The sequence below is a fragment of the Peromyscus maniculatus genome, chromosome 18, assembly GCF_049852395.1.
Source record: "Peromyscus maniculatus bairdii isolate BWxNUB_F1_BW_parent chromosome 18, HU_Pman_BW_mat_3.1, whole genome shotgun sequence".
In the NCBI taxonomy this organism is placed as follows: domain Eukaryota; kingdom Metazoa; phylum Chordata; class Mammalia; order Rodentia; family Cricetidae; genus Peromyscus; species Peromyscus maniculatus.
Window position 1 is genome coordinate 41,930,614 of NC_134869.1, and position 14,651 is coordinate 41,945,264.

General features: G+C 47.4%; 1 protein-coding gene across 1 annotated transcript; it reads left to right on the plus strand.

Annotated features, from left to right (window-relative positions):
• Window positions 1-358: 358 nt before the first annotated feature.
• On the plus strand, window positions 359-1,951 carry Rps26 (ribosomal protein S26). Its single transcript, XM_006987328.4, has 4 exons — window positions 359-500; window positions 734-911; window positions 1,301-1,431; window positions 1,840-1,951. The coding sequence occupies exons 1-4, from the start codon at window positions 498-500 to the stop codon at window positions 1,873-1,875; spliced, it is 348 nt and encodes a 115-aa protein (XP_006987390.1). The 5' UTR covers window positions 359-497; the 3' UTR covers window positions 1,876-1,951.
• Window positions 1,952-14,651: the final 12,700 nt, after the last annotated feature.

Consider the following 14,651-nt stretch of genomic DNA (forward strand, 5'->3'; position numbering starts at 1 on the left):
TCCGTCCACTCCGGGCTGGGGACCGCTGGGAGTCACACTACAACTCCCACAATGCACTCCGGGCCGGGGGACCGCTGGGAGTCAGACTACAACTCCCACAATGCACCTCTGTAGGCCTCTCGGAAGAGGGAGGGAGCGTCCGGAGGCCGAATTCCGGCCAATTTCCGCTCTGGAGACAACGTACACCGGATGTTATAGTGCCTAGAACTACTTCCCGGTTCGTAAAACGTATCACATTTTAGTCTTCCGCCAGCCGGTTAAATAGTCCCGCTGGTGCTTGGCTCCCCAGGTAATCTGTAGGGACTTATTCTGACCCTGCGTCTCGGCGGGAGCGCTACACCACTAGGTAAATCTGAGTACGGTGGCTGCTGAAGAGTAACTGGAATTGCGCATCTCTACGGGTTTTTTTTTCCCTCTCCGGCGCGAGCGTAGGGATCCCGGACTATATAAGGGCGGCCGGCGCGGGGCCGGGCCCTCTTTCGGGTCTTGGCTCCGAGATGGTGAGTGGCGCCGCGTGCAGGGAGCGCGAGGCTGCGCCCGGGCGGAAAGCGGGGTCTGGGGCTGCGGGGGCCGGGGAGCCGGGGGTGGCCAGGCGTCCCCTCGGAGCCCGGGTTTGCGGTGCCCGGGGCCTGCGGGGCGCGTCCTGCGGGGCCTGCGGGGCGGAAAGGGCTGAGCCGCGGGCGTCGCGCCCCGTCTTGAGTCGCGTGTCTTCTTCTGCCTTCCTCACGCTCAGACCAAAAAAAGGAGAAACAACGGCCGGGCCAAGAAGGGCCGCGGCCACGTGCAGCCGATCCGCTGCACGAACTGCGCCCGGTGCGTGCCCAAAGACAAGGCCATCAAGAAGTTCGTCATTCGGAACATCGTCGAGGCCGCCGCGGTCAGGGACATTTCCGAAGCCAGTGTCTTCGACGGTGAGTGAGACCGGGTGTGCCTGGCTCCCGCTGGCTTGCTCAGCTCGGGGCAGAGGGCTCCTTTCGTGGCGTAGTCAGACAGGATTAGCGCCGAGGTTTGCGCTTGGGGTTTGTTTTTTTCCATTTGGGGTGCAGATCGAGGCTCGTGCATGCATGGTAGGCAAACCCTGCCTGCATCCCATCCATCCCTGTGACTACCTGTTTGGGAGAGGGGAGTCCAAGGGAGCTGTAAGGGATAAACATCTGACAGATGTGCTTCCATGGTGGCGAGGTGGGTTTGCTTTGCGGGGGTATTGTTATTTAGAGTTGGTTCAGATAATGTTGACCGATAGAATAGGAGGGGATGGTGAGAAATGGACATCTATCTGAATTGCTTCTCTGTTGGTCAGCCTATGTGCTTCCCAAGCTCTATGTCAAGCTGCATTACTGCGTGAGCTGTGCTATTCATAGCAAGGTAGTCAGGAATCGATCCCGAGAAGCCCGCAAGGACCGGACACCCCCACCACGATTTAGACCTGCTGTAAGTCAATCTTGCATGTTTTTCCTTGAGACATGGGGTCTTAACCAGAAAAGTGTCCACTTCAGGCCTGAGTGTGCTGTGAGAGGTGTAACCTACATTTAAAATGTTTGCTTTCTCAAGAGTTGGTGGGCTGTTTCCAATGGAATGGAGTGGTGTCTGTCCTGAATTTGTTTATAGCCTGAAACCATGGTTAGCAGTGATGGTTGGGTTCTTTGGTTGTTGTGATGCTGGGGACCACATCTAGGTCTTCAGCTTGCTGCTGGTAAATGCTCTGTCGTTTGTGGTGGGCGGGTTTGGGTTTTTATTTTTCACACGGTTTCACTGTGGCCCTAGCTAACCTAGGATTAAGCAGGCTGCCTCACCAGGCTTAACTACCTTCTTTGAATTTAGTTCATCTCTTTTTTTCAGGGTGCTGCACCACGACCTCCACCAAAGCCCATGTAAAGAGATGGCTTCATAAAGGCAGAAGAGAAAACACCTTGCAAAAATAAAATGGGACTTACACTTTTTGAATGTGTCTGTGCCAGGTGTGAATTGTGTGTTATTTCATTTTCCATGTGTGCTTCTGGAGACTGTAAGGCAGAACAAACCTGGTGGTGTTTTAGGCGCTGTGTACCTTATTTTTTGAGGTAGTCTCTGCAGGCTAGCCCGCTGGTGAGCTCCAGAATCCTGTTTATGCATGAACCAAACTCAACCTTTTTACATGGGTTCTGGAGGATAGCCGGAGTCAGCCAAGATTATCATACTCCTGGAAATGTAGGGAGGGCCCTCACTGTGGCTTCCAGCCCTGCAGACTAGAATTTGGTCATAGAATGCCAAATTTTGAGCCATCTTCCTTTGAGACATATCAGATGTTTTGCTGACTTTGACCTTAGGTCCCTCTGCCTCTGAGTACTAAGATTAATAAAGATGGATGTCAGCCATAACCAGCTAAGTTGGCCAGTTGGTACCTTGGGCTAGTGATTTGTAAATATAGTCACAAGCAAAGACCACCTGGAGGTGGTCCTGTTTGCAAAAACTTTCATCACATTGAAGGCAAAGCTGTCGACAGCTCGGTAGAAAATCAAGCTGAGAATTCTAGGTTGGAGTCTGTCCCTGTTTGTGACATGGTTGCCCCTAGGTTTATGGGTCTGAGGTGAGGTCTCCTAGCTAGCCTAGGCTGTCCTTGGTGGGTTTGGTGTTAGTTACAGTTGTGAGTCCCTGCACCTTCAAGATCTTTACCTCTTTCTCACTGACGGGCAAGGGTCAGCTCTTTCCACTGAGTGTGGGATCCATCATCAGGCATGGGAACAAGTGCCTTGATCCTCGTTGTGGGCCAAATGAACTCAGTGCAGAGTAGTTTTTCTGTATGTGTCCTATGATTAAGGGCTTACCATTAATTGCACACTAATCTCAGAACTTGAGACAGGCACTCGGATCTCAGACAACCTGGTCTACAAAGCCACTTCTATAGAGAAACCCTGTCTGGGGGCTGGGATTAGTGGAGCTGGAGAGATATTGAGTACTTGTTGCTTGGGTTCAGTTCTAGTACCCACATGGAGGTTCACGTCTATCCCCAACCCTATTCCCAAGGGTTCCAGTACCTTTCTTTGATTACCTGTCACACCTGTGATGCATTTGCATAAGTGTAGTTAAATCATTTATACAAAAAGGTAGGAGAGCTTAGTGGTGGCCGCAGAGGTGCACACCTTTGAGGAGGTGTTAGCAGGTGGAGTTTAAGGCCAGCCTGGTCTACAGAGCTGGTTCCACGACAGCCAGGGCTGTTACACAGAGAAACCCTGTCTCAAAAGACAAAAAAAAAAAAAAAACACTGGCTAATCTTTGAGAGGACCCGGTTTTGGTTCCTGGTACATACATGGCAGCTCATAGCTATAACTGGTTCTGGGGGATCAAAGATCTTTAAAAACCAGCACTCGGGAGGCAGAGGCAGGCGGATCTCTGTGAGTTCGAGGCCAGCCTGGGCTACCAAGTGAGCTCCAGGAAAGGTGCAGAGCTACACAGAGAAACCCTGTCTCGAGAAAAAAAAAAAAAGATCTTTAAAAAGATGGTTTGGTGATTATATTTTTACTTTTTTTTTTTTTTTTTTTTTTTTTTTTTTTTGCCTTGATGGTCCAAAATTGTCACACTTGTTATCTGAGCATTTGGGAGTTTTAAGGTCAGCCTGGGCTACAGAGCAAGACTGACAGGAATCGGGCTCTAGAGTTACCCTATCCCATTCAGCCAAAGCCAGTTGCAAGTTAATCCTTGACTTGCAATACAACCAAAACATCAATTGCCACCTCTGGGAAGGTCACCTAGGATACAGGCATCCATTGCCTACTTGAAAAAGGAAAGGCGCCGGGTGGTGGTGCACGCCTTTAATCCCAGCACTCGGGAGGCAGAGGCAGGCGGATCTCTGAGTTCGAGGCCAGCCTGGGCTACCAAGTGAGTTCCAGGAAAGGCGCAAAGCTACACAGAGAAACCCTGTCTCGAAAAACCAAAAAAAAGGAAAGTCATGTGCTGTAGAAGTGGCCTACAATTCTTTGTGTGGATGTGGGTGCGGATTCCCTCAAAGGCCTAGGAGCTTAAGGAGCAGATGGCTGTGTGATAGCTTATGTGGGTATTGGGAGTTGAACCAGGGCCGTTTGTAAGCGGTCTCCAGCCCCCTTCAGATCAAAGCCAGCAGCCCACTGCCTAACCTGTGGAGGACTAGTTGGTAGTGAAAACGGTACAATGTTAGCCTTTCCACTAGGTTTTGTTGGTTGCTGTTGTAATGGACATTGTTAGTGGAAGAGCTTGCTGCAGCCTGGAATCTTAAGTGTTTCTGAGGTGTCCACACTCAAAAGTGTCCAAGGCAGATGGTGCCTTTGGCTCTACCAACTGTAGGTTGGTGTTCAGCTGCAAGGTGGACATTATTAATGGAAAGTTGACCATGGAGGTCCTGGGCTGCCTTTGCACACTAATGCTTGGATTTCCCCTTTTGTATATCCCAGAACTAGTGTGGTTAAGGAAGATAGTCCTCATTACCTATTACTATGTAATTTTTTTTCCCTTTGGTTTTTCAAGACAGGATTTTACTGTGTAGCCCTCACAGTTCTGGAACTCACTCTTCTAGGCTTCTGCTTCCCAGGTGCTGGGATTAAAAGCATGTGCCACCACCACCAGGCTTTTTAAATATTTTTGTTTTGGTTTGGAGGCGAGGGGCAATATTGTTTGTTTTTCCTCTGTGTAGCCCTAGCTGTCCTGGAACTCGCTCTGTAGACCAGGATGGCCTTGAACTCAGAGATCTGCCTGCCTGGGTGCTGGGATTAAAGGCATGAGCCACCACCACCTGGCAAATCATTATTATGCACTTACAGCTTGTTTTAAAACTAAGTTGTTTTAGCCAGGTAGTGGTAGCACACGCCTTTAATCCCAGCACTTGGGAGGCAGAGCCAGGTGGATCTCTGTGAGTTCGAGGCCAGCCTGGTCTACAGAGCAAGATCCAGGACAGCCAGAGCTACACAGAGACACCCTGTCTTGGGGGGAAAAAGGTTTTTATTAAAACAGGCCAGAAGAGCATGTTGGAATACCATGGAACTGGAGTTACAGAGGGTGGTGAGCTGTCATGTGTGTGGTTGCTGGGAACCAAATCCAGTCCTCTGAAGGAGCAGTCAATGTTCTTAACTGCTAAGCCACCTCTCCAGCCCTAACTTTGGTGTGGTTTGTCCTGGAACTCCTTTGTAGACCAGGCTGGTCTCGAACTCACAGATCCTCCTGCTTCTGCCTCCTGAGTGCTGGGATTAAAGGTGTGCGCCACCACTCATGGCTTGGTTTGCTTTTTCAAGACAGGGTTTCTCTGTGAACAATCCTGGCTGTTCTGGAATTTGCTTTGTAGACCAGGCTGGCCTCGAACTCACAGAGTTCCACCTACCTCTACCTCCCAAGTGCTGGGATTAAAGACTTACACCACTACTACCTGGCTTGTTTTTGTTTTTTGAGATAGGACTACTGTGTCCTGGCTGTCCTGCCCCCCCCCCCCTTTTTAATGTGGACATTTATGTAGTGCTGGAGGTTGAATTTAGGGCCTTTTGCATGCTGTATTAGTTAATTTTCTCCGTCCTGACCAAATCACCTGACAGAAACCATTTAAGGGAGGAAGGGCTTATTTGGATCCATGGTTGCAGAAAGTGTAGTCCCGTCATGGTCAGGAGGTGTGGCTGAAACATGTAAGGTTTATTTCCATCGTAGTGGACACAGGAAGCAGGAGCTGGGCAGGGGCTGGGCATGGTCGCACACCTACAATCCTAGCATTCTGTAGGTGGAAGCAGGAGAATCCGGAGTTAAGACCGGGTCCACCAAAACCTGTTGCTTTTGTTTTTAAGCTAGCTGGAGGGTCGGGACTATACCTCAGGTAGCAGAGCTGACCCAGTGTCTTAGGGTTCCTTTTGCTGTGACAAAACACTATGCCAGCAGCAGCTTGGGAAGGAAACGGTTTACCTCATCTTTTACTTCCAGGTTATTAGCATCACTAAGGGAAGTCACGTAGGAACTTGAACAGGGCAGACCCTGGAGGCAGGAAGCAGAAGCTATGGAGGAGTGCTCTTTTACCGGTGTGCTCCCCACGGCTTGCTCAGCCCCACCATCAGCTCAGGGGTCTTCCTAGATCAACCGTCAATTTTTTTAAAGTGCACCCCAGGCCAATCTGGTGAGAGCATTTTCTCTGTTGAGGCTCCCTCTTCCCAAATGACTCTAGCTTGTGTCAAGTTAACATAAAACTAACCTATTGGTGAAATTATTAAGACCACTCCACGTAGTTAAAAGGAAGATTTATTTAGTGGGTGACTTACAAATGAAGGGATAGGTAGGTCGCAGGGTCTGGGGAAGGTGTATCGCAGTCCAGCGGTGTTCTCTGGAGCTCTGCTCGGTCAACCTCCACCATCTAGGGTCCAGGAACAGAGAGCACTGGCCCATCCAGCTCTCGGGTCTCTAAGCGCCTCCCCTGGCCCCGCCTCATAGGCGTGACAGTTGCCAGAGTCTCAATGGGGGTTGGAACTTCCAGATCCAAGCTGGAATGGCTACCCACTACATCAACCAGTATACCTACTGTGCAGGAAGGCCAAGGTCCTATCCCCAGCATGGCACAATGCAGGTGTGGTGATGCACACCTCTAATTCCAACACTTGGGAGATAGGTACAGAAAGGTCAAGATTTCAAGGTCATCATCAGCTACATAATGAGTTCAAGACCAGCCTGAAATACATGAGACCCTCTCACAATAATTAAAAAAAACAACAAAAAAACTTTTTAACTGTTGGAACCAATAGTGGTTGTAACCTCCACTAGTGACCTACCTCTGCTAATTAAGCTACTTGGTAAAGCTCCCAACTCTAAAAGGCCTCTAAAATAGTGCCACACATGTGACCAAGCATTCAAGACCCATGCCTGAGGGTCGGTTCAGATTAGAATGAGAGCATGTGTCCACCACAGCTTACCTCCACAACTATTTTTAACATACATTTTTTTGGTTTTCTGTGTATGGGTGTTTTGCCTGCGTGTGTTTTTGTGCACCACATGTGTGCCCATTGATCTTAGAGATCAGAGAGAGTCAGATCTGGAACTGGAATCACGGATAGCTGTGGACCACCACATGGGTGCTGGATAGTTGTGGACCACTATTGGGTGCTGGGAGCTGAACTTCTTGCAAGGAGAAGTCTGAGTCATCTCTGCCCCTCGCCTTTAAATTTTTCTATTATATTTATTTATTTTGTGTGTGGAGGGAGGGGGTGGTCATCAGGCCTGACAGCATGCACCCTCATCTTGCTGCCTCCCAAAGTCTATTCTTGCAGTTACTGTCAGGGATGTGGATATATCCATTTAATGTGTTATGGAGTTTGTGACCGCTGAGAAAAGACCACAGACTCAATGAAATTATAATTTAAAGATTGATTCATTAGCTGCTAACAGGACGATAGCCTTGAAGCCCCATCTCAGACATGTCATGAAGAAGGGATGTGGGAAAGAGTGTTTAAAAGGGAAAACCCCAAGGAGACCTTCAGTATGTCTGTCAAGTAGTTAAAGCAACTCAAAACAATTTATGAGACTCTGCATAAGCAAGTTACAGAAGCCACGAAAGCCATCGATGGTAACAAGTTATATAGTCGTGGCTGTACATTTCTGGGTGGGGGTCACTGAGTCAGGGTTACCGGGAGTTTATCTTCCAGGGACTGGAGTCAGACAAACAGCTAATGGGTACCAAGATGGATGCCTGGTATAAAATGGAGTTTCCTTAGCCATCGCAAATGAGTTAAGCTAATGAATTCTATCAAAGTAGACTCAACATAGGTGAATGAACTGGAACTAGAGTATAAATGTGTTTGTTTGGGTTGGGGATTTAGCTCAGTGGTAGAGCGCTTGCCTAGCAAGCAGAAGGCCCTGGGTTCGATCCTCGGCTAAAAGAAATGTATTTGTTCAATAACTTTTTAAATTTTATGTATACGGGTGTTTTGCCTGCTTGTTAAGTCTGTGCACCACACACATGCAGTGCCCGTGGGGGCCAGAAGAGGGCACCAGATCCCCTGGATTTACAGATGATTTTTGAGACTCAGTGCGGTTAGTAGACATGGAACCTGGGAACTCTGGAAGAACAGCCAGTGCTCTTAGCTGCTGAGCTAGCTCTCCAGCCTTGTTTAATAAATATTCATTTCCTATATACTTGAGACTTTCTTTAGAGTCCAAGTCCTTTGTTACATAAAGCCATCTGGTTAAGAATCTAAAAGATCCAGGTGTGGTGGTGCACCCCTTTAATCCCAGTACTTAGATGGCAAAGACAGATGGATCTCTGTGAGTTTGAGGCCAGCCTGGTCTATAGAGCGAGTTCCGGGACAGCCAAGGCTTCACAGAGAAATTATGTCTGGAAAAAAACAAAAACAACAACATAAAATATTTTTATTCATGTTCATGAATGAGTGTATGTATGCCATGTGTGTGGAGGTCACTAACGAGGGCAGAAGTGGATATCAGGTCCCCTGGAATTGTGCTGGGAACCAACTCGGGTCCTCTGGATAGCAGTACCCGCTCCTAACGGACAAGCCATCTATCCAGCCCCTTTGTGAAGCTTACAGGGTCTCTCGTAGCCTAGGCTGGCCTCACTCACCAGGGTGACCTTGAATTTCTGATCCTCCTGCCCTGCCGCCACCTCTTCAGTGCTGGGATTGCAGGCACATGTCACCACACCTGAGTATGTGGTGCTGGGGACGGAACCCGGGCCTCATGCTCACCAAGCATGCACTCTGCCAACTGGACCACACCTAACAGCTCCATCAGGGGAGCATCTCTCACCCCACCTCCCCTCTCAGGTTTGTTCTTTGTGACTAGGTTTTATTCACTCTGTAGACCAGTCTGGCCTGGAATTCAGAGATCCTCCTCCTCCTCCTCTCCCTTCTGCCTCCCAGTGCTGGGGTCAAAGGTGTGGGCCACCACGCCCATTCCTGGGGTAGCCACTGCTTCTAAAAAAAATTATTTAATTTTATGTGTATGAGTGTTTTGCTTGCATGCATGTATGTGCACCCTGTGCATGCCTGGTGATTGTGGAGGTCAGAAGAGGGCTTTGGATGTCTTGGAAATGGAATGACTAATGGTTGTTAGCCACCATGAAGGTACATGGGAAATTGAACCCAGGTCCTATAAAGGAGCAAGCAGTGCCCTAACCACTGAGCCATCTCCACGGCCATGGTGGCTTCTTCTTCTTCTTCTTCTTCTTCTTCTTCTTCTTCTTCTTCTTCTTCTTCTTCTTCTTCTTCTTATTCTTATTCTTATTCTTATTCTTATTCTTATTCTTATTCTTATTATTCTTCTTATTCTTATTCTTATTCTTCTCCTCCTCCTCCTCCTCCTTCTTCTTCTTTTTTGTTGTTTTTTCAAGACAGAGTTTCTCTGTGTAGTTTTGGAGACTGTCCTGGATCTCACTCTGTAGCCCAGGTTGGCCTCTTGAACTCACAGAGATCTGCCTGGCTCTGCCTCCTGAGTGCTGAGATTAAAGGCGTGCACCACCGCCCAGCCCGCCTCATGGTGGCTTCTTGATAGAACTAACTACTGATGATTTCAGGTTTTTGTTTTGTTTTGGTTTTTGGTTTTTCTGTGTACTACTGGTGATGTTTAATCATAAACCTAAAAAATACAAAGGAAAGTTAGAAATAGTGGTTCACACCTGTAATCCCAGAATTTAGGGAGTGGAAACGTATAATCTGAAGTTCAAGATCATCCTGAAGCCGGGCGTTGGTGGTGCCCACCTTTAATCCCAGCACTAGGGAGGCAGAGCCAGGTGGATCTCTGAGTTTGAGGCTAGCCTGGTCTACAGAATGAGTTTTAGGACAGCCAGGGCAGCACAGAAAAACCCTGTCTCAAAAAAAAAAAAAAAAAAAAAAAAAAAAAAAAAAAAAAAAGATCATCCTGAGGTACATACGGAGTTCCAAGCAAAGTTTATGAGACCCTGTCTCCTGTCTCAAATACCATCACCACTCCCCCAAGAAGGGGGGGTGGTAAAGGCAAACAAGCCATTTGGATGAATGAGAAAAGACCTTTCCAGTGTTGGAAGTGACAGACAACGTATCTGAGGCAGGAGCATGCCTACCAAGCTGGTATGTCACAGAGAGCGAGGCCGGCGGTGGCGGAATTGAACTGAGCTGGTGGAATAGTTCTGGTTTATGATCCTTTATCTGTGGGGCCTTGTTTGCTTTGTCATGATTTTCAAGCCTACAGCGGTAATGCAGTGCATGTTTACTTAATATATAACATCCTAAAAGAGATTTGGAGCAGCCACGAGGGTCAGGCTCACTATTTCTACTGCAAAATACAAGAAAATACATAGAAATAAAGTATGTAAGCCGGATGCGATGGTGCACTCCTGTGATCCTGGCACTTTGGAGGAAAAGATGTGAAGATTGCTACAAGTCAGAAACCAGCCTAGTGGATACAGTGAGTTCCAGGCTAAGAGTTACATAGTGAGACCCTGCTCATCCCTGAAGGTCCACCGCATTGGGACGCCAAGGCAGGAGGATTGACGATTCTCGGACAGCAAGGACCACATGAAGAGACCCTATCTCTAAACAGGTCTCTGTAACCCCAACACTTGGTAAATGGAAGCAGGAGGATCAGGAGTTCAAGTCATCTCAGCTTCATAGGCTGAGGCCAATCTGGGCTACACAAGACCTTGTCTTAAAACAACAATAATAAAAAGCAGCAGTAATTCATTGAAGAGGTTATTTTTGCTGGGTTTTGTTTTTTGTTTTTTTTAAATAGTGCTTTGGACAAAGCCTTGTACATACTAGGCAAGTGCCCTATCACTAAATTACATCTCCAACCCTCTGGTTTTACAATCCAGTCTTACAGTGTAGCTCACTGGCTTTGAACTTGCTGTATAGCCTAGGGTGGCCTCCGGCTGGCAATCACCCTGCCCTTATCTCACGAATGCTGGGATTACAGGGGAGCACCACCATGCCTAGGATCTGAAGGTTCTGGGCCATAGAGCAATACAAAGGTGGCACATAAATAAAGTTTGGGAAGTACTCATCTAGCATTTCAGAAGGAGCTGTAGTACAATAAAAATAATAATGAGCACACCTTTAATCCCAGCACTCAGAGGCAGGCAGATCTCTGAGTTTGAGGTCAGCCTGGTCTACAGCGTGAGTTCCAGGACAACCAGGGCTACACAGAGAAACCCTGTTCAAAATAAAAAATAAACTCTTTTCATACAATATATTTTGATTCTATTCCTTCTCCTCCCCCCATATGTCTTCCTCTTCTTTTTAATATAGAGTCTCACAGTATATCTCTGGCTGGGCTGGAAATTGCTATATAGACCAGGCTGGCCTGGAACTCAAGATCCTCCTGCCTCTCCTCAACGCCTTCCAAGAGCTGTGATTAAAGGTGTATACCGCCAATACACCCAACCTTTTTGTTTTGTTTTGTTTTGAGATAGCATCACAAATAGCCTAGGCTGGCTCCAACTCTCTAGTATCTGAGAATGACCTTGAACTCTGACCCTCCTCCCTCTACCATCCAAGTATGGAATTCTAGGTATGCAACACCAAGTCCAACTCTAAAGTTGATTTTTAAAAATGTGCCTCCTGCGGTTGGAGATTTAGCTCAGTGGTAGAGTGCTTGCCTGGCAAGCGCAAGGCCCTGGGTTCGGTCCTCAGCTTGACAAAAAAAAAAAAAATGTGCCTCCTGGTTTTGGTAGCACTAGCATCCAGCCCTCAGGGTGGTGGGTGGGGAGGAGGAAATAGGATCAGGAGTTCAGTCATTCTCCATCCTTGGATACACTGTATGTTCAAGACCAGCTTGTGCTACAGGAGACCCTGTCTCAAAGCAAACAAAATCAACACTTAAGGCTGGAACGTAGCTCAATGGCAGATCACATGCTTATTATGCAGGAGGCCCTGGGTTTGAGCCTCAGCACCCTTATAGACAAAAACAAAACAAACCCGAGCCATTTAGGGTTTTGAGGTTACCTCAGTAAAGCACATGGTTAGCATGTGAGGTCCTGGGCTTAACCCTTAGCATTCCACTACCCGCCTCCCCAGAAGATTAATATTTTAACAGGGTTATTGAGTATCATCTATAGTGCAGGGATTGGTGTTGAACACCTGTAAGCCTAGTATGAGGGAGAAAGAGAGAGATTCAAAGTGAACAGGGGAGTGGGGACCGTGAGATGACCCACATGTTCCTCAGCACACCAAACTATCTTAGGTGCAACCATACAATGGGATCCTACTGAGCAATTAAAGGAGCCAGTGTTTAATATATGCAGCATGCACTCTGTGATGCTGGGGAAAATTACACCTGTAGGATTCCATTTGCTCTAGAAAATGCAAAGTACTCGATAACGACAGAAAGCTAGACTGTGGTGTCTGGGAACGGTAGGAGTGACAGCATGGGGTATTATTATTTGAGCATGGGGTATTATAAGAGCCAATTCTGGGGAGACCCTACATGCTCATCTTGAATACGGTGGGGGTTTCATGGTTATATACATAGGCCAACATTTTTTTTTTTTTTTTTTTTTTTTTTTTTTGCTGAGTACCTATAATCCCAACACTTGGAATGCTGATGCAGGAGTGTTACTGAGAGTTTGGTCAGTCTGAGCTACATAAGGAGCTCCAGGCCAACTCCAGCTACAAAATATGGACCTTGAGGATATAAAGGGTCCCTGTCCCCAAGACTACCTGAGGACCATCCCTGGACTCACTTGGTAGAAGGGGCAAGCCCAGCCGCCTTTCCAGCCCCTGACTGTTTATTCTGTGTGTGTCATACACATGCAGAGAGGTCAGATGAGAGCTTTCAGGAGTTAGTTCTCTCCTTCCTCCACGTGGGTTCCTGAACTCGGTTGGCCAGGCTTCGTGGCAAGGATCTTACCTACTCTGCCATCTTGCTGAACCTATTTTTATTTGTTTGTTTGTTTGTTTGTTTGTTTTTTCGAGACAGGGTTTCTCTGTGTAGCCCTGGCTGTCCTGGAACTGCCTCTGTAGACTGGAGTGGCCTCAAATTCTCAGAGATCCACCTGCCTCTGCCTCCCGAGTGCTGGGATTAAAGGTGTGCGCCACTACTGTGTGGCTATTTTTATTTTTGAAAGTGTTTGATGTAGCTCTGCTGGTTTTGAACTCAATATGTAGCTCAGGATGGCCTTGAACTTCTGATCTTCCTGCCTTCACTTTCTACTTTTTTTTTTCCATGTGCATCGGTGTTTTGCTTGCATGTATGTCTGTGTGAGGGTGTCATATTCTCCGGGACTGGAGTTACAGACAGTTGTGAGCTGCCATGTGGGTGCTGGGAATTGAACTCAGGACCTCTGAAGGAACATCCAGTGCTCTAAACCACTGAGCCATCTCTCCAGCCCCACTTTCTACTTCTGTGTTTAATCCATATTAAAATCTTTCCTTAATAAACTTCACATTTGGAGCTAAGGATAGAGCTCAGTTCGTAGAGTGCTTGCCTCCCCTGCACAAAGTTCAGTCACACTGTTAAAACCAGACATGGTCATCTCAGCTCTCAGAAGGTAGAGACAGGAGGATCGGAAATTCAAGGGTCTTCTCTCCTACACGCTAATTCAAAGCCAGTCTTGGCTACACTACACCTTTAAAACAAAACAAAACACTCACACAGCTGGGCATGGTGGCACATGCCTTTGATCCCAACATGTGGGAAGCAGAGGCAGGCAGATTCTGGGAGTTCAAGTCCAGCCTGGTCTACATAAGTTCCAGGACAGCCAGGGCTACATAGAGAAACCCTGTCTCAAAAAACAAAATAACAACATACACACAACCCCCTCCCCAAATAAACACTATAACATTGCTTCACACTGAAACAAAACAAAACAATGACAAAAACCCTGTTATTCCTCTACTGAAATATCTTTACATCTTTGTCGAAAAGTAACACATTGGCTCGGGCAATGGCTCAGTTGGTGAAGTGCTCACCCGGCAACCTGAGCATCTGAGTTCAAGCCCCAGAATCCATGTACACATGCAGCCCAGTGACACACACTTGTAACCCGAGCAACGGAAAGATGGCTCCGACTTGCCTTAGCCGGAGTTCGGTTCCCAGCACCAACATCAGGCCAACATCTGTAACTCCATCCAGTTCCAGGGAATCCCACAACCTCTTCTGGCTTCCTTGAGCTCCTACACAAGAGGTACACATTAATCTAAATTAGTTCTTTTTTATATAATTTATTTAACTTTATTTTATGTGCATTGGTATAAAGGTGTCAGATCCCCTGGAACTGGAGTTACAGACAGTTGTGAGGTGCCACGTGGGTGCTGGGAATTGAACCAGGGTCCTCTGGAAGAGGAGCCAGTGCTCCTAACCTCTGAGCCATCCCTCCAGCCCCTTAAATTAGTTCTTATTATTGTGTGTGCCTGCATGTTGTATGTGGGACAGTGAGGCATACTTTGAAGGTCAGAGGTTAATTTTTGGGAGTCTGTTCTCTCCTTCCATCTTTTCATGAATTCCATTGTTTGTTTGTTTATTTTGAGACAGGATTTCTCTGTGTAGCCCTGGCTGTTCTGGAACTCGCTCTATAGATCAGGCTGGCCTCAAACTCAGAGATCTGCCTGCTTCCACCTGGGATTAAAGGCTTGTGCAACCACCACCCGGCAGTTCTTTGGTAGGAAGGGCTCCTGGGAACAATATTCTCAGAGCTCCTGCACATGTATAACAGTTTGTCTGTGCTCATTACGATTGGAGGTTAATTCTGCTTTGGC